Source organism: Salminus brasiliensis, chromosome 2 (assembly GCF_030463535.1).
Source record: "Salminus brasiliensis chromosome 2, fSalBra1.hap2, whole genome shotgun sequence".
Lineage (NCBI taxonomy): Eukaryota > Metazoa > Chordata > Actinopteri > Characiformes > Bryconidae > Salminus > Salminus brasiliensis.
In genome coordinates, this window is record NC_132879.1 from 31,877,679 (window position 1) to 31,898,085 (window position 20,407).

At 42.1% G+C, this 20,407-nt stretch overlaps 2 protein-coding genes across 4 annotated transcripts in view; one reads left to right on the forward strand and one right to left on the reverse strand.

Annotated features, from left to right (window-relative positions):
* snx1a (sorting nexin 1a) lies at positions 1-11,804 on the reverse strand. The gene is made up of 15 exons (XM_072672377.1): positions 11,629-11,804; positions 9,371-10,130; positions 8,755-8,888; positions 8,300-8,366; positions 7,758-7,801; positions 7,502-7,643; positions 6,280-6,358; positions 6,030-6,105; positions 5,826-5,939; positions 5,566-5,659; positions 5,244-5,449; positions 4,804-4,947; positions 2,656-2,736; positions 2,475-2,546; positions 1-2,378 (listed from the first exon to the last, which is right to left on the reverse strand). Exons 1-15 carry the CDS (start codon positions 11,749-11,751, stop codon positions 2,328-2,330), a joined length of 2,187 nt encoding a protein of 728 aa, XP_072528478.1. The 5' UTR covers positions 11,752-11,804; the 3' UTR covers positions 1-2,327.
* Positions 11,061-20,407, forward strand: part of sv2 (synaptic vesicle glycoprotein 2) — a 15,122-nt gene continuing 5,775 nt past the window's right edge. For 2 of the 3 annotated variants that reach the window (XM_072672378.1, XM_072672381.1), the window contains exons 1-7: positions 12,922-13,210; positions 14,060-14,119; positions 15,261-15,422; positions 16,300-16,462; positions 16,698-16,819; positions 18,727-18,890; positions 19,083-19,163. In XM_072672378.1, coding sequence (XP_072528479.1) covers positions 13,114-13,210; positions 14,060-14,119; positions 15,261-15,422; positions 16,300-16,462; positions 16,698-16,819; positions 18,727-18,890; positions 19,083-19,163 — 849 coding nt within the window. In that variant the 5' untranslated portion in view covers positions 12,922-13,113. Of the gene's footprint in view, positions 11,189-12,921; positions 13,211-14,059; positions 14,120-15,260; positions 15,423-16,299; positions 16,463-16,697; positions 16,820-18,726; positions 18,891-19,082; positions 19,164-20,407 lie in introns of those variants that run through there. The other variant, XM_072672380.1, reaches the window with a different exon arrangement.

Consider the following 20,407-nt stretch of genomic DNA (forward strand, 5'->3'; position numbering starts at 1 on the left):
TCTTTAAAACTATCTTTATTGTGTTGCCCAACAGAAGGTGCACTTAAACAATGTCTACTGGCTTGGTCGGAAGATTAAAAAAATACAGTCTAATAAAGAGCATTTTACTTTCTGATCATTTATGGCAGTTAAAGGGACTATCATGTCAACCCATGGATGGGGCCCCTCAGATTGTGGCTCCACTTGGCTTCCAGACACTACTCTCTGGAGATACAAGCTTGAAACGAGGAAAGAACCCAACCCACTTTATTAACCAGTGGAAGGAGATATCTGAAGATGCATATATTTTTTTTATCTTCAAATACAACTTCAGCTGTTAGCTCAGCAGCGTCTGATGAAAACTGATGACTGTCAAACACCACGATTAATCATTACAATTAGAGAGAGATATACAACAAATACCATGATTATCAAAATCACTCATGGGGGGAAAAGGGTGGGGAGCAAAAGTCATCTATAGAGATGCACATAAGGGTGATAAAGAAAAACAAAAAAATACACCAAACAGCCATAACCTTAAAACCACAGAAAGGTGAAGTGAATAACATTGATTATGTTGATTCAAGGGCATCCGTCGCAGGGTGGGATGTACGTATTAGGCAACGAGTGACCAATAGGTTCCTGAAGTTGACGTGTTGAAGCCCGAAAAAAATGGGCAAGCATACTTTGACAAAAGCCACATTGTGATGGGTAAACGACTGGGTCACAGCATCGCCAAAGCATGAGGCAGGTCTTATTGTGTGGTGTTCCTACAAAAAGTGTTACAGGGTTCAAGGAAGGACAACTGGTGGCCAAGTGGCAGGGTCATGGGTGCTCAAGGCTCCTTGATGTGTGTGTGTGGAGAGAAGTCTAACCTGTATGACCCCACAGATAAGCTACAGCAGCAGAAATGGCTGAAAAGGCTTTGGCGGGACCTACACAACAATAGGCAGTTGGTTTTAATCTCATGGCTGATTGGTGTATCTGTTTAAAAGAACAGACCAAATCATTTTTAAAAGGCATTTTTAAAACCTCAAGGCTGCCTTTAAGGGAAAGCCGTGGCTAGGGAATGTTTTGGGCTAGCACTGGCTGCCTATATAAGTGCTCAAACGTCACTTCTTTTAAAATGTGCTACACAGCCACTTCCTTTGAACAGGCAGTTGCTTCTGTAATTTACTATGTATAAGTGTTTTTGTTTTTTTTGGACCTCTATACATCCAAAGTGCAGAATGTCACCTGTATATGAACAGGTCCAACCTATCAGACACTGATATGCAGATTTCTAATTTAAGTATGCAGTATTTGTTTGTTTAAAGCAAGATTAAATGCTTTATTTCTGTCGCTTAACCATTCTGATTTGGCTACAAGGTCAACCGATGCACAGCAATGTGCAATCTCTCCCCCTCCAACTACTAGACCCCATGATCACTCACACTTGGGACTTATGACAAAGGAGTCCTGGAAAAAACTGACAATTGTGAGCCTTCCTTACAGACTAATGCAGCATACACTCACCGTCCCAGGGAATTTGATGGAATCTGCCTTGTTCTGAGGAAGCGGTTTTGGCCTGCCTTCACTTGCACTTTAATTTTAAGCAACTACACATTTCCACACACATATATAACCACCCACTCCTTGGAATTATTTCAGCGAGAATACGCTCACACTGGCCTCAAACGGTGAGCAAACATCCGCTCATTGGCACCTCTCCCTCATCAGAGCAGATTCTGTACTAGTCCTAACACCACCAGGCATGTGGAAGGGGACGAAGATTTCAAGACCGACCTCTGTGCATTTCAAACACAGATGCAGAAACAGCAAAAAGAACAGAACAGAAGTGAGACCTAGTTAAGTGCATATGTGTGGAAGGAGAGGGCCCCCTACTGTAAACGATTAGCACTGCTGATGAGTCAACCTGTCTCCCCCTCCACGTGGTGGGAATACCATTCACACTAATGGCACCTACTATCTCTGAACACTAGCAAACAAACAAACAAACAAACAAAAATACATTTGCATACACATGAGGAAGACAATAAACACTCACCCCACCACCATCACCATGCATGTACATATCCTAGCAAAAGCTTTGTCAATAAGAAAATATAGGTGGAGGTTAAATGAAAAATATACAATTATTAATACAACAGTTAGTTTAGAGTAAAGAGCTGTACGATTCTGGTGATTATTTAAAAAAAAAAAAAAAACCCTAATCGATTGTTTCTTTCTTTCCCTTTGCAACGCGTCTCTTCTCTTGGTTTATAGGCAAGAGGTAAAGTGTATAGAAAAGGCAGACTCAGTCTCAAGCAGGCCTGTGTATGCATGTGTTTATCTGTATGTGGACACGCTCATGCAATTGCTTTTGCCTCTGGCAAAAACGCCTCCCAGTACTTTATCAGCTAGAGAGAAAAAGAGAGAGTAATGGTTATTAATAGAATTCTGTGAAAAGTCTTAAACAGTACAACAGAACAGAAAAAGATTGTTTACAGGCCTACCTGTTGCTGTGATTGCAACAGAGACTCCAGATACCTAATAATTTGCTTCTTGAAATCCCGAGTCTTCTCTTTCTGTTCCAAAAAAAATAATAAAAAGCAGATATAATCAACACATCGGCACCTATGATTGTAGGCAACCAGCATATTTAACAACATGCGTACAGTCATGCTGCATGCCCACCTCAAACCTGATGACCTCTTTGCGTACAGTCGCAGAAACCCTCTCAAAGTCTCTCTCGTACTGACTGACCTTGGCCTCCCACTGCAACATAAAACATCCTATAAATCACATCTGACCTGCTGAGGGATACCAAATGAAGTTAACAGAACAGCTGCTCTCATGCTCTTTCAACATGCGCGCGCGCACACACACACGCATGCAAATCAAGCATTCAATTATTGTGGTACGAAGTATTTTAATGCAAGAAGAAATTTAAACAAAAGGATGCAAACTGTACAGTACCAAGACACAGATGTCCCCCTATGTTATGCTTTACACTGCACCAAATTGTATGCTTTTTATAAAGGTGAATAAAAAAATTAATGCTTATTAGAATAGAAGAAAAGCTTCCCGTCCTCTCTTGCTTTTAAAACAGCCTAAATTCTTCTTAGAATGGACCGCAATTTTCAATGGGATGTTTCCAGCATCTTGTGGAAGCCATGCCAACAATAGTGCAGCACACAATTTCTGCAGGAGTACTTTCATACTGCTGCCTTCATCTCCAGTTCTTCCACATCCCAAAGGTGTTTTTTAATTTAGATCTGAAGACTGGGAAGGCATGTTAATGAAAGTACGCTGAGGCGACGTTTTCTTTGGAACACGGTGCCTTTATCATGCTGGGTGTAGTCGTTAAAAGATTGGCAAGTTGTGGTCATGAAGGTATTGACATGGTCAACAGCTATACTCAAATACACTGCAGCACTAAAGTCATGATTGATCTGTATTACCAATCCAATGTGCACCAAGAAAATATCCCCCACACCATTACACCTTCTACTGTTGACATAAGGGAGATTGGGTCCATGGATTCAAGCTGTTGGTGATCAATTCAGACCCAACCATCTGTGTGCCTCAACTAAAAAAGGATCCATCAGACCAGGCTAAGGCTGTTTTTAATCACAATTTGAAGGGACACAATTTTCTTATTGCAGGGGATACAAAAAAACAAACAAAAAAAAAAACACCCAATACAAACGTGTGTGAAAGTCCTGCTGATGATCAATCAGAAACAGTCATTATTAATTAACAAGCAGCTTTTGACGTTACATGTCTGGGAAAGGATGAGCGCTTCATCTAAGCAATCGAGTGTGGCAATTGACGAGTTGCTACCAAAGAAAAACAGCACATCATGTGTGAAAGTATTTTGGTTTCAGGAAAACTGACTTGCATCAAAAACAATAATGTCAGTAAACTGATAATGTATCTTAATGTTATTTATTTAGTTATTCAATTATATTTTTAATGTTTAAAAATAAAACTCAAAACTGCATTTCATCTGTAAACCTTAAGGAGTTTTTCATTTTGGAATACGTTTCTAATTATATTTGATAGAGGCTTTAACCACTAACCGGTTTGGAATTTAGGTAAAAAAAAAAAATATATATATATATTAATAATGATTGCAATGTAAATCACAATGGCAATACTGTTCAGAAAAACCACAATCAGAGCATTTTCCCCAAATCCCCAGCCCCAGAACAGGCTACGTTTTTCCACTGTTCAACTGTTCAGGTTTGGTGAGCCTGAGCCCACTGCAGCCTCAGCTTTCTGTTCTTGGCTGACAGAACCCCATGGAGCCCAACATGGTCTTCTGCTGTTGTAACCCATCGACCTCCAAGTTTGTGGTGCATTCTGAATTACTGTAGCCTTTGTATCAGCTCAAATAATCAGCAGTTCTAGAAATACTCAAACAGGCCTGTCCGGCACCAACAATCATACTGAAAATGATTGTGACCAGATTTTAACCCTATTCTGATGGGTGATGTGAACATTACCTAAAGCTGCTGGTTCGTATCTGCATGATGTTATGCATTGCATGTCGCCACATGATTGGCTAAATAGGTAACTCCATGAATACGGTATACAGGTGTTCCTAAAAAGTGGTTTGGGAAATACCTTTAGTGTAAAATCTTCTACAGGTTTCAAAAGAGAATGCAATAATCATGCATGAAGTACAAATTCGAAGTATCCTACTTTTGATTAAAGAGAAAGCGTTGCCACCACGGTCTACTCACTTTCGGAATTTTAGCAAAACACAATACCAGACCACAGTCCTAGGCAAGGCAGCTGTGTTGTGCGTGTGTGGTTCGGCCTTCAGGTCAGGATTACCTCAACTATCTCGTCCTTGGCCTGCTGAAGTTTGTCTGGTTTGTTGGCCCACAGTAGTTTGGCCTCTGTCTCCCTCTTCTTCTGCAGCATGTTCTGAGCGTCCTGCCATCGCTGCCAAGCCTTCATCCGCTGGTCAAAGCAAGCCTAGACAAACATGTACACACACAGACAAAGTGTACTAGTTCAGATAGACTGATGTATGTACCAGTCTCCAGGACCAAGCCCAAGTCTCTGAGACCATCACAACCACTGTAAAGGCCTTTGGAAAACCCAAACAGTTCAAGACTAAAACTGGCTGAACAATGATGAACTGGCATTAAATCTAGGACAAGATGTGCATCAGTGTACATAAAGCCTTTATACACAAAAATAGAGACTGTTCTGTAATGTTTGTACAGGATATTAAATTCAATTTACTATGTGTGCATGTCTCTCCGTACCCTGACAGCTCCTAGCAGGCGTATGTAATCAGCGAGGAGCTCAGCAAAGATAAAGAAGTCGTTAGAAGCCTGGTCCTGATGGAGCTGCTCAATGCGATCTTCCACTTCAGCCAGCTGGGACAGAGCTCTGGATAGTGCAGTGTTGTCCTCAGAGCTGCCCAACATTGCCACACTCTTGGCAAACATGGCTGTGTTCATAGACAATTCTGTAAGCAAACACCACAGTTAAGCCAGCACTTCATCCACCCACTGACCCACTAAACCGATCTGTGATGCAGACAATGTGAGTAAGCATAGATACTGTACATAAAGTCCCAGCTACCTTTCCTGTGGTTGACAAGGGAGTCCACCATGGCGTGCAGCTTCCTTAGCTGCTGGTCCTCACTCTCCACTTCCTGTAGCTTCTCCTCAAACCACTACAAACATTCATTTACATTTGTATTAACACTTTTGGTCACTTTTGTATTACACTTTGTCACTTTTGGTCAAGGAAATCCTGTGGTGCAATGTAATGACAAGGTTGTGATTGAGAAAGGGTTCTTGCAAAAACAGATTTAAGGGAGTGCAAAGAACATTACTTACAACATCTGACTCGTTCATTTTAATCGTCATCTTGCTCACTGCGTCAGTAGCCTTGTTGATCATCTTGAGGAATCCAGCTCCACTTAGAGTTTGGGTACTAACTGCTCTGGGTAACTAAGAGAACACATACACGGACACAGGTTTAGTGAGGCATAACTTTTTTCCCCATTCTGAGATAATTAACCGCACTGTGGATAGCATTACCTCCTCTTTTTCTAAAAACTCTCTCACATCCGGGTCCTGCAGCAGAGACGGATGAGACACAACTCTCTGGAGGTACCTGAGCACAGAACAAGCAAGTGGGTGACACATAGGAATGCTTAAATGATTTTAGCAGCATTTATTTGATTATCAAAACCTATTCTTAAATAAACATCAATCCATTTATTAAACATTTATTTAAAAAAATATTTTGTTAAATGAAGTAACAAAAGGATATTGGTCTGTGAATCACCTCTCTAGAGCAGCTCTCCTCCTCTCAACAAACTCGGCTGATGAGGGGTCTTCTTTGCCAACCTTCACTTTGGTCATTCCTAAAATCAAAACATGCATTCAAGGCCAAGCTAAGCTTAAAGGCATGGTTCGGTAAACAATCAAATTCCCATAATTGTCTTACCCCAGCTGCATGGATCAGTCAAGATATGTTAGGTGTTTAAAGTTTGATTCTTGAGCTTTGAACTGGAGCTACAAGACTAACGCTGCTTAATAGTCAATAGTCACTAGAAGTATAATGATACCCAAATGTGTACCCAAACATTCACGGTTCACAGTGCCTGCAATCGCATGGAGAATATATGGGTCACACAATTTGGGCAAAAAAGGTAATGTGACAAGCACACGTGACACTTTGAAAGGTATAAAATGTTGCATTTGCATGGTATTTTGGAAACTGTAGTGGATTTAGGCGTAGCACTATGGTAACTGTAGTCTTGTTGTCTCTTTCCCTGTTCCACCCACAACAGTCGCCCAAACCTAAATACAGTCTTACGCACTCAACCCACTCAAGCCACTTTCAGTTCCTCATTATAGTGGTGCAGATTTCTTGATGAGATTTAGAGCACAGCAGGACTTAGAAACTACACCACATTTAAAATGTCTCTTCCCGGCGTTCAGCCTGGACCTGGATGCCATTTGAGCGGATTGAGAGTGTCAGTCTGTATTTACAGAAGAAATGTAGGTGACTATTTTGTTCTAGTGCTGCATTAGATTCATTGCTCTAGTTTAAAACCAGAGAAGCAAAATTTGAACACCAAACGTGTTGGCTGATTGACTTCATATTGTGTAGGCAAATAATTATGCGAATTAAAAAAAATTGAAAATACTTCAAAGTGCAACTTGAGGGGTCCATATTATGGATTTTCCTCGTATTTTTTTTTCTCTTGTGATTCAATTACAGCAATGGTAAGCAGAAATGGTAAACTGATTTTTCTGGACATCATAAAAAACAATTAATTCTCAGCTTAGTTTGCTTACACAGACTGTATAGACTAGAAAGTGAATGGTGTAAATTGGAATTGTATTAGTGTTTACATACAATAAACTTTTCCCAAAAGGTGCGGGGAAAAAATAAAAAAAAACAAAACAAAAAAAAACACTTTTCCATCATATGGGCTCCTTTACTCAAAAATATTCTGAAATAGTTTTCCTTCTATAAAGACCAGGTGAGGTCTTCTTACCCAGAATGCTCTTCTCTGGTGGTGGGGGCACAATGTATCCATTCTGTGCGTGTTTCTCAGACAGTTTCTCATACAGACCGAGGAAATCACTGAAGCGCCTGCGCACCATGAACTGCTTACTGCGGAACATGGACAGCGTTGTCTGTGTGTTGCCGTATGTGTGAAAGAGAGAAGAAACATCAGAACACCACAGGTACATTATTTGCTGGAAAATAGAAGCATCAAACATTTGTAAACAGTAGGCAAATGAAAATACCTGTGTTGAGACTTTGTAGGCCATATAGGCATTCATTCCATCTCCTGCAAAAAATAAAAAATAAAAAAAATAAAAAGAGTCCGCAGTGAGCAAATCCTGATGCTCAACACACATCAGACACAGTCACCCACATGAGAGATCCATAGGTTTTCTTACTGCAAATAAATACTCATGAAAGGTCATGTAAAAGATATCCGCCACGACCACACAGGGTGCAAGAGGACAAACAAAGCCTGGCTGCAGCTCAATAGCAGTGGCCTACTTTCACCCTCACAGGGATGAAGGCAGGAAATATAAACTAGCTGCCATAGACAGAAAGGGGAAGTGAGACTCAAGAGTTAGGGGACGCTCAGCGTTTCTGCGGACCATTGTGTTGCGGTTTAATAAATCAAACAATTAAAACGTCATTAGAGTGTTGTTAAGTAGGGTCAACTCAACTGTCAAAAATGGCTTACTGTCAAGTGTGGCTCAGATATCGTGTGTATGCAAATAACTTCCTTAGAGGTAAGGCAAGTGGAATGGGGTGGGGGGGGGAGACTTACCGACTTTCTCTGGGTTTGTGACCGAAATGTTCAAATCGAACGTGTCCTCCTTCTCCTCCTCCTCAAGCTGAGAGCAAGAGAGCATGTGAGAAAAAGATGACAATCATGGACAAAATTACCAAGAGTTTATATTGACTACAGAACTTTAGTACTGTTCCACTACAGACAACAGTCCAGCTACCTGAGCCTCATATCCCAATGCAATGCAAGTATATTACTTGAACATTGTTTGATTCAAACAGGTAAAGTAACACTCAACACATTTTTTATATTAACTAGAAAAAAAGGAATTGTCATGTGGGTGCACCACAAAAATTCTGCATGTCTGCAGGTGTTGCACTTGTACAAATGAAGACAACAACAGAAGCATTCCAGTGTGTTTTTAAGTAGAGGGGAATCCAATCTCACACCACACGCCTGCCGTGAAAACAGTTGGGCTTGGCTCGGTCTCATACCTCTTCTAGTGTTTTGGGCTGGGGTTTGGAGGTGCTGGCTGAGGAGGAGAGTGAGGAGGCTGGTGCAGAGGGCTTTGCTTCTCTCTTCCTTTGGTCATTATGAGGACTGTCCAGGGACAGCTCAACTGTGGCCTCTGAGATGGAGAGAGAGAGAGAGGGAGAGAGAGAAAATATGGGTGAGAAAGTTCAAATGACAAAAAGTTCCCCAGAAGTGAGTAGAACCCTGACATCTGGGAAAGGCCAGATCATCAGTCTGCCTCCACAGAATAACACACCTCGGCATAAACCACATAAACCACACATGCGTTACTTCCTGTACATGGCCAAAGACCACACTTTCAACACACACACACACACACACACACACACACACACACACACACACACACACAGTCATTACATGCTTCCATCAGCACAGCGAGGGTCGGGTCATTGTGAAGGAAGATTTTCCTGCGCTTCCTGAACGTTTAAAAAAAAAAACATGCTGAAATGGCATTTCCTTTTCAAATACTACAGGAGGGGCTGCATTCACTTTTTTTCCTTACACAAACGACAAACCTTTAAGCACAAGAGGAAGGTACATTTCAAAATAAATAAATAAATAAAAACTGCATACCTGCAAACAGATCCTCATCATCAGAGTGCAACCCGTTAGTCTTTGTGCTGGTGTTCACGCTGGGTTTTGCAGCAGTAGCAGCAACAGGTGGGACTGTGAAGGCCTCCTCCGTAAAGAGATCGGTTTGAGCATTACTAGATTGCTCAGATCGGGCTTTACTGGTTGCTTTTGCCTCTATGAAGATCTCATTAGGTTGTGGTTTTTTAATCACCGCTCCCAGAGGCTCCTTAAACAGGTCCTCGTCTTCATCATCACCAAACAGGTCAGCGCTTGCTGGTTTCTTTCCAGCCACAGCGCCGCCTGCGGGCTCACTGAAAATGCCAGTGGCGGGGCCCTTCAGGGGCTCTTCAAAAATGTCCTTCTGCGGCTTTCTGATGACATCATTTTCAGACGCCTTTAGAACCTCAGCACTGGCACCGCTCTTCACTGCTGCACTCGCAGCCTTCTCAGTGACATCACTTTTCTGTGTTTTCTCACCAAAGTCCAGTAAAGGGGCACTTTTTGTGTCAAGCACTGGAGCAGCTCCAGACTCTCCTAAGGGGTCGCTGAACAGATCATCTTGCTCCTCGCCAGCTGCCTCGTCCACCGGGACAGCAGTCGGAACTTTACTGAGCCCCGCGCTCGCCGTCTTCTCTGGCTCGGCGCTCGTCTTGTTCAGTGGGTCGTGGAAGAGATCTGCTGGGGCTTCACTGAAAATGTCTTTAGGAGGCGCGCTGGCACTCACGAGAAGAGGAGGATCCATCGCGGAGTCTGAGAGCGTCTTCAGAAAAAGAGAGGAATATAATCAATTTAACAACAGGAGGAAAAAAAGAAATCAAAATGCTTAGTATAATTATGTCTAAGACATTGAGCTTGGTGTAGGCTTCAGCTGAAATTGGAGGGATTCGTTAGAAAAAGAAAAACAACATCACACGCTGTGACGACAAGACTTACATGTGTAATCTCCACTTACTGGAGCTACAGAACTCCCAAAAACAGAGCTCCAATTACTCCAAACGACAATTACTCAACCACTGTAACACTCCACACTAAGCTGCACATCCCACTGCAGTGATCCAGGCTCTTCCTGAAGGAAAAGCAGCAGTTGAAGCGTGTGAGCGCATCTGAGGATCACATGACACAGGCCTGAGCCAGCTTTACCAGCAAGCAGCACTGTGGACACGACCAGAGAACTTTGGCCACTGACTTCCCAACCGCCTCTGTGCAGCACTGCGCCCCAGAAATTGAGTCACACAGCTGGCAACAGGCTTGCAGGAGTGTTAAAGAAGAGGGAGGAGAAATAGCTAGCTAGATACTGTTACTTTGCTAAACAGCTTTCCTTGACAAAAAAAAAAGAAAGAAAAAAAAAAAGAAAAGGAGTGACTCAGTCCCCCAACATCTCGCCCATATCTGAGCCATCTCTGATTGCTCAGCCCACATCTGGACGGCGTTACTGGTGCTTTGCTGTGCATGCAACGTTAAAAGCAGCTTAGCAGCAGCAACAGGCTCTGGACGATTAAGAGGCGATTCGCGCTCCCCAGTATTTAGCTCCAAATGCAAACCTAAAACCACCAGCTGCTTTAGTAGCCCTGAAACCTCGAGTCACGGTCAGCGTAAGAGTGTGTCCCAGCGCTGCCAGGGTCACATTCCTACAAATGACGGTGTTTACACCGTGCAGAGCCGAAAGGCCGCGGCAAATGGACCGCAGTAGGCAGCGCTAGCTAACTTCGTTAACTACAGAGCTGATCTTGTGGTCCGACCCGTGTCTGTGTAACTGCAGCAGTCCACGCTTTTAGGTGCCACACAAGTCGATGAATGCAAGGAGAAGTAGCTACAGATGTGAGTGAGTGAGTTAGTGAGTTAGTTAGTTAGCTAGCTGCTCTATAAACCAGCCAGCTCCTTCTTGCTTTAGGCTTGTTTGGGAGGGGGACAGGCGCTATGCCGCGGCTCGCTGATAGCTTAGCTAGCCTAACGACGAAGTTAACTTCGCTAAATGAGAAACGGGCAGCGCTGCCCGGGCGCTGTGGTGAATGACAACACGGCGAAAGGAGGAGAGCGGGCTCTCCGGCTAGCTCGCTACTAGCTAGCTCGCCCCCGGAGCGGTTTTTTTTTTCTTTCAGAGAGCAGGCAGCGCGAACAGCAGCGAAAGTCGAGTGTAGGAAGACAGCGAGCAGGGGAGGGAGAGTTTAAGCCTGAAGTTTAGAGCCACCACTACGGCTCCAGCAGCCTCCCGGCCTGCTCCAGCACCGCGGCTCTCACACACTTAGCTGGCTACTCACACCGCCTGTGAAAATATCCGCGCCTTCATCGCTGTCCTCATCCTCCAAGTCGGGCTCCAGTTCCTGCTCCTCTGACTCGGGAAAGGGAGGGGGACTCCGCTCTGAACTGGCCGCCATCTTCATTCAGTCTGCAGTAGACAGCCGAGGAGGAGGACGCATAAAAACTTTGGTAAAGACGGGGAAAAATACACACAAGAGAGCGCCGCCTACCGGCGGACACGGCAGCCGCACCGGCCTGCTCCATACAGACGGGGCCGCTGTAAACAAAGCCCGGCCTTTTTTCCTTTTTGGTAGCTACAGCTGTTGATTGAGAGCTGCCGAGGTGATGCATGATGAAGGCTTGCGGAAATGTAGGAAGACATTTGAGGAATTGTTATTGCGAAGTTTGGTGAAAGACTTGGATATAAGCAAAAGCAGAAATCCTAACAGTGTCCAATTGGAGCGTAGGTTAGGAAGCCTAGCAGGCACTGACACAGGGGAGAGGCGTTTCACCGCGGTCCTGACTTCATGTCCCAGGTTTTAGACAAGAACAAGATAATTGAAAAGGGAAAATGGATAATCACAGGCTGGTGAAGTGTATGTTAAAATTACGCAATTGTCTCACCATGCTCTGAAATCACCCTTCACTAGATTCTCAACAAGTGGGAGAGTGCCTGTGTGTCTCACACCCAGAGAATGGTACAGGCTTGAATGACAGCCCCCTACAGAGAGGAGGCCTGGTGGCTCTGTTATGTTGTAAGGGTCACTGCACTCACAATAAAACTAATAAGTTAGTCTGACTGACCACCTTTTATCTTATTTCTATCCTTATAAGACCTTATATGCCTCTTCCAGGATGACAGCACTCCGTCTACACGGCATGAAAGGTCACTAAATGGTTTGAATGAGCAATGAAATGATGCCAGTCACATGCTCTAACTGTGATTACTGTGAGTTTTTTCGAGGGGGGGGGGGCTTCATCTGACCTTTTTGTGTATATAATGTAATAAAAGACCAAATTACGGACGTAATTACCAATTAATGGACGGTATTACCAAAAAGTACAGGTGTTCTCATATTAATGTGAAGAAAGCTCATCTGGCCGCGCTCCAATCTGCCTTTGCTTGTGTTCTAAGTAGAACTCGCTTAGCGAGGGCTTTTCATTCTGTTCCAAACCGTCGCAGCGAGAATCTAGTGGGCGAGAATCTAGAGTGCACTATCATGTGTAAGGGGACTCAGGACACTTATTGGAACACAGCCACAGTTCAAGACAACGGAATCACCCACAATCCTGCGCTTTGTTTACAAATGCGGCGCCTGTCGGAGGCGGAAGTTTCAGGCTGAACTTCAACACTAGGCTCACTCGTCAAGCGTTTTTTTTAAGTACTGCTGGGTGTAATGTCAGTTTACTCACCACACCTCGGAGATGCCGTGTTGAGCCAACAGCTACAGAAGCCTGAGCTAACGGCAGTTTTTGATCACAGTGATTTAGCTAGCTAGTGATTAATGTCTCGGAGGAATCATGCGGACACTCAGGGTGAAGGAGAAGACAGACAGCCGCTGCTTGGCGGAGAAGCTACAAAAAACGACTTAGTAGACGAGGGTGAATTTGTGATGATTTTATGAAATGCATTTAATATGTTTCCACTCTTATTCTTGATCATAGAAGCGTTCATTTAGCTATGCTAGCTTAACTGGGTTCGTCGCAGCTCGTTTGTGTGACAGACACTATTCCCACGAATAGTTATGAATTATAGTTTATTAATCAAATTAACAACCCGTACTGCACAAACAGATCTACACAAACTGTAGTGAAGTTTTTATGCATTTAGAATGAACACAACGTCGTTGTCACGCGAAAACCTCGTATTTCCATTTGTACCGTTTTCATTTTTGACATACTTGGCTGGCTAGCTAGAATCTGTCCGCTATTCTTTACATTGTGTCAAAAACGTGGTGAATGGAGAAGCAGAAATCCTCCAGAATGAATTGGAACAAAATCTTTTTACATTGATGTGCATTGAAACTTAAGAAGGTTTTATATATTCTAGTGGATATTTACTAGTGATTTGAAAAGACAACATAATGTAAAAAATACTATGTGCAATACCCCCCTCCCCCACATGTGCAATTAAGAGTCATTTGCAATAACCTGTAAATAATATTGCTATTGCTTTTTTAATTCTTATTTATATTGTGTATTTAGTGTAAATTATTTATCTACTTTTGTCATTTTATCACTTTCTGCTGTGACCCTGAGAATTTCCCCACTGTGGGACTAATAAAGGATTATTTTATATGATACAAATTCAGTATGTGGTGTCAAATCAGCAGAGTAAGCAGTAGAATTTGTAGAAACCTTTATTGATTTTCATTTTCTATGTTCATTTAACACTGCATGAGGCTGGGGTGTGTTTGTGACCCCCTCAGCTAACTCGTGTTTATGAAACAGGTGACGCTCCAAGTGGTTACCAGTCGAAGCTGAGTTATGAGGAGGCAGTTGAGGAAGCAGGTATGGGCTCCTACCTGTACTTCACATTGTTTAAAGCGGGGGTTATTACCTCCACCTGAATCATTTAACCATAGTTTGAACCCTGTAGCTGCTCTGTACACTGTGCAAGTTATTCAAATAGAAATGCTCTAAATTACTTAAAAAAACTCTTATTGTCATTGACCTCCAAAAAACATTGTTGCTTCTTGTGTAAAGTCACCATTTTGGAGATACATGTTTTTCATGTGATCTATAGTACTTGTGTAGTATACTGTAGTGACAGGTGTGTGAATCCTTTATTAGCTATCAATTTGTACAATCATTCTAAACTTAAATATTATATAATGCTAATTAACATACACACCTTGGACGACTTTCTGAACCTCTTATCAACACATAGATTTTCAGTCTGTTAAAGAAAGTTCTGGTATGCAAATGAAAGAGATCTGCTCTCTGAGAGAGAGAGAAAAATGGATGAGCTTGTCCAGAAGAATAATGTGCAAATTTGAAAAGTGGAGGATGTGTAATGCAGATAGTCAACACAGAGCAATGTATGCCCAAACTAGGTGAACAAAGTTAAATGCCAGAAACAAGCAGAATAATAGCATATCATTCTGATACATATTTATGGGGCAGTGGTGGCTCAGCGGTTAGAGTGCCGGGCTATTGATAACAGGGTTGTGAGTTTGATACCCGAGCTTGGCAAGCTGCCACTGTTGGGCCCTTGAGCATGGCCCTTTACCCTCCTCGCCCCCCCCTGGAACTGGAGTTGGCTGCCCACCGCTCTGGGGGTGTGTACTCACTGCCCCTAGTTCACTAGAGTGTGTGAGTTTACTACTACAGATGGGTTAAATGCGGACATAGTACATAGTACAGTGACAAATATGTGCACCTTTACCTTTTATTCAGTATTACATATCCAGTACATATGAATATGCTGCTATTTAATAGTACAGTGTCTACAATATTTTAGCAAAATATTGCAGTAAAAGTGTGTGATGATAATAAGCCATCCCACAAGCTCCCGAAATCATCACATAAAATAAAAAAGTCAGGAGGGCACACTCCAGTAAGATAAGTAATTATTTAATTGAAGTGACATCCTCTAATTACCACCCTATTATTTACCCTGCTTGTCCTTTACCCCATCCTGTGTCCTCAGGGTTCGGGCTGTTCCATGGCCTGCTGTTGCTGGTGTGTGGCTGGGCCAATGCCAGCGATGCGGTAGAGATACTGTGTGTGTCCTTCTTGCTGCCCACAGCCCGCTGTGACCTGCAGCTCAGCTCTGCAGATATGGGATTACTCACTGCCAGCATATTTCTCGGTCAGTGACAGAATTTTAGTTGACCTTTGTTTAATGGAGCATTAAATGCCATTTTTATATTTGCTTATACGTCTTGTGCTACTTGTTTATTTCATGCTCATAGTCACATTTCAAGATTCGGTTTTATTTTAAACCATAGTTTAACCAAGCATTATAACCATAAAATGAGTTAAAAATCCAGCAGGTAGGCTAACCAATGGTGACTTTATATTGTTCTTGTGTTCAGCAGTAGCAGACTGTGACTGAAAAGTAAGATTAAATGCTCAGTAAGGATAATTGTTTTCGGTGTGGACACCAAAAAGTAAAAAAGTGACAGGGCCTCATCAAATTTAGTTCTGCATTTGGTTCAGCTCATTTCTCGTGACAGGAAAATGGAAGGAGCATAATAGTTTCTTTTATCAGGATAAAGTTACATATTTCTAACATCATTATAACATGGCTGACATAGTTTTATTTATACTATTATACTATTTATACTAAGGACTACCTTTTTATATACAGTTAGAATATCCTAAGGACAGCTATAACTATTTATAGTTAGATTTATACTAAAGACTATCTTTTATATATAGGTAATTATGTTAAGGACTGCCTTTCTATAAGGTTAGATTTATACTAAGGGCTGCCTTTATATAGGGTTGGTTTCCCACACATTTTCCAAGGGCGAAAGTATTCCAGGACTAGACTTAATCCTTGTCTTGTCTTGATTTTAGAGTGTGGTGTGGTAGATTATCCAATACTAGAACTAAGGTCTGCATGATTTTAGATATACATGATCATGTTAGAACATACCTGAATTACATAGTGACTACTCATTGTCTAGATTAGATTAAATTGCAGTATTCATTATTGATGCAAGCCATTTTTTCTTGCACAGGAATGATGCTAGGAGGGTATATGTGGGGGTATCTGGCTGATCAGAGAGGCCGTCAGAGGGTGCTGGTCATCTCGTTGGCAGTGAATGGAACATTTGGTGCGGTGGCTAGTTTAGCCCCGAGCTTCTGGCTGTTCCTGCTGTTGCGGTTCTTCAGTGGAGTAGGGTAGGAAAAAACATTCGGAAAGCCACTGTCCCTTAGAGTTTAATAGAGTGAGTAAAAACTGTTTTTTGGACAGAGATCAAGACCAGTCTTAGAGCTAATCTGATTTTTAGTGGCAAATGTGTACCAAATGTGTACCAAATGTGTTACCATAAGAAAATGTTTTGTTGTAGATGTGAGAGCCTACTGTTGCTTATCACTGCTACCACAGATATGTAACAGTGTATTTTATCTCTAGGGTGGGCGGCTCCATCCCTGTTATCTTCTCCTACTTTTCTGAGTTCCAGCCAAAGCAGCACAGAGGAGCTATGATCAGCGCTCTTGCAACTTTTTGGATGGCTGGAAACATTTTAGCAGCAGGTACAACACTGATGTACTGACCTAACTTGTAGTCCCAATCTGTACCTACCAGATGCCTATATTTTAGAAAACCCCTTGCTGTTTGGAAATAATAAGCTTGACATACCAGGCAAACACTGGTTAAAGTTTCAAAACATGCTCTTCTTTCACCACATACTTTTGATATCATAACCCTGAATGCATATTGCTGTCCATTCCGCTTTTACCAGTTTAGCTATTTAGCTAATGTTAACGTGATAATAATGTTAAAGTAATGCTACTGTAGACACTCTGTAACATGCCAAACTCAGTGCATGTCAATTGTTAAGAAGGCTAATACAAAAGTCTAATTATCACTGTGGTTGATACAGGATGTGAAACTTTAAAGCAACATAATGTAGCAAATGTACCTTAAAATAACAATTCTTGCATAATGCTGATAAAAAAAAACAAAACAAATCAAGTTAACATGATTTATTACAGCCAAGATATGTTTGCTTTTGTTCTTTAGTTTAGAACAAGAGATCCTTGGCTAACACTGAACCTAGAGTGTCGCCAGTCTCACTACTTGGGTAACAACTCGTCCAAAACCGTCTCTTAGCTGGCTGAAAACTCATCCAGACCTTTGCTGTTTTTGTGCAGACGCACTGATGTGTCTTGGAAAAAACTATGATTTACTTACGTCTATAAAACTAAAATAAACTCCATCACATAGCTGAATAGTGGGGTAGCCATTTGGAGTGACCAATTCAGTTTTAGCTTAAATGCTGTATTACGTAACCCCATATGCTCCGTGAATTTTATGACACCCTAAGGATTACTAATCGGTAACTACATGCAAAGCAATGCAAACTGGCTAAGTTGTTCCTAAGTTATAACCATCGGTGGGTCAGAGGAGTTTTAGAGGTTAAAGACTCTTGTTTAAACTCTTGTTGAAACATAGATTTAAGATTTTTTAAAGCAAATAAAAGATATTAAAATAAATAAAAATAAAGAAAAGATATTAAATAAATTATATATTTTCCAATGTAAGATTGGTTAGGTCTAGTGTTTGTTAGCAACACTAGCCTAGCAGCTCTCGCCGTAAGGTAAGGGAGTCCACATCAGATACAAAACATGTCTTGACTGATCGACTGCATCTTGGGTAAGTAATAAATGATGGTGATTAGATATTTCACCTTTTCCTTTAACTCAAGCCCCAGCATCTGATCCATATAACCCCGGCCTGGCAAAAGTCTTTCCAAAACAGATCCAGAATTGCCCGCCACCAACCAGAGACTGATAAAATTTCAACATTCCTGATGATAGTGCTTGCTAAGTTAGCTTAGCTTTACCAACATAAAACAAAGAATGGCCTGTTATTCACTGCTCACTAAGACGCAAAAAATGTGACTGAAAGATATGCTGAAAAGAGAAAGAGCTGAAAAAGGAGAGATGAGAGGTAGCTGATCACTTCTGTGTCTGAGGATGTGTGCAGTTTCAGGAGTGGCACTGTAAATGTACCATCCCTATTTGCTCTGGCCTGTACTACGAGCCTGAGAATAAACTACACAGCTTTTTTTTGGTTGTTGTCTTCTAAACTCCCTCTAATGCAGCCTGACAGCTTTGTATCCCGCTGAGCTCTGTGCTCTATTCTAGCTATAACACTCAGCAAAGTGTGTGTGTTTTGTTTGGTGAGAGCAGGCACTGGCACACTGCTAAAATGCCTGGCATTTTATTCCCCATGCCAGCAGCCAGCGAGTGCATGTGAAGTGGGAACATACACCGCCTTGCTTTGTTAGGCCAGTCACACCAAAAGAGTTTGAGTGTGGTTTTATATAACATAACATAAACAGCATAAAGATACAAAGTGGGCAAGCTCTTACATTTGCATGTTGGTGTGTGTGTATGTACCGTACGTGTTTGTGTGTATTGGTTTGTATGCACAGGTGCAGCCTGGCTGGTCATCCCCAGGACATTTCTGCATGTTGACTTAGGTTGGTTGGACTTCCAAAGTTGGAGGGTGTTTGTGGTGCTGTGTTCCATCCCCAGCCTCACCTCAGCACTCACCTTCAGACTGGCCATGCCAGAGAGCCCCCTCTTCCTCATGGAGGTACGCCCTTGACAATGCAACACCACCACAAGGCATCAGTGCAAATAGCCGACACTACTTGTGGAACCACAACGTTTAGGCTTTTCAAATGCACATTTAAAATCACTAAACCCTAAAGCATGATGCAATTGTTCCAACATATTCCAAATTAGTTTTTTTGTGTGTATATGTGTGTCCATTTTGGTCACTCAGGCTGGCATGGAAAAGGAGGCACTGGCTGTGTTCCAGCTGATGTACAAACTCAACCACAGAGGAAGCCGCAAACCCTTTCCGGTATGAGCAGCCTTAGCTATTGTATGAAATGATATTTTTACTCTGCATGTTTACTTTTAGGTACAGTTGTTTGTCCAGAATAAATCAGATAGGTAACCCCTTTAAGTTACTGAATTCAGCTCATTTGAGGTGTTAAACTGTTGCTGCCACAGTTATTCAGCTGCACACTCTCAGCTTGTATTACCTCCATAGAAATGCATTGTTAATAGAATGGGATGTCCTGCAGTAGGGTCTCCATGTTTAATGCTATGAGTCAGTGGCACCTTGTTTTCAGGAGAAATGGAGCTTTATCCAGTACCTTTTTGATGAGTTAGAGTAGCGTTTTTACGTTGATACGTTATCCAGAACATATCACCTAACATTATTACCTGACCTTAGTGATGCTTTTGTGGCTGAATGCAGTCAAATCATTGCAGCAATGTTACAAAATGTTCCAAAGCAAACACAGGACAAACACCTTATTAGTACTCTTGATTTGAGATGTTGAATGGGCAGGGGTCTACAAACATTTGGACATATAGGGCCATGCATTACATGCATTCTGTATCTGGACAGTATCTGGATCTTCTTTGACTGGATTCTGTTTACACTTGACATTAAAATGTGTGACCACATGACCAGTCTCCAGTGTGACCAGATGAGACCTGTTTGTAATTTTCCACGTAAAATGCACATCCTGTAAACAGTGGTTTCTCATCACAATTGTCCTGCTCTGCGAGACTGTGGGCAGTTTAGAGTAACAGTGGTGGTTCGATAATGCCATGGAACAATAGATCACATTCCCATAATATCTAGATCAGAAAATCTATCAGACACACTAAGCTGCAAGGAAACAAACTCTGTAATACTGCTTTTATCTGCCACATAAATAAACACGAGCATGAGGGTACACATGCGTGCACACACACACACACACACACACACACACACAATAGAGAGAGAGAGCACGAAGGAAATAGAGAGAAGAGGAAGAGAGAAGCTAAGATCCACAGTAATTATTGCTTGGAATAATGTTTTTTTCGACAGACATATTTTGGCTTGCCTGATGGAATCCGATCACAGAAAACATTTTGGGAGTGTTTACACCTGGCTTTTTATGCATACAAGTGAAATCTGATCACCAAAAACACATGTTAATACCAGGTATAAACAGGCTCATAGCTTAAGTATTGATCAGCACTGCCTCAATTGCGCCTTACTTATGGGCCAGGGAAATGTGTCTGAGCCTGCTTTTACAGTGCCAC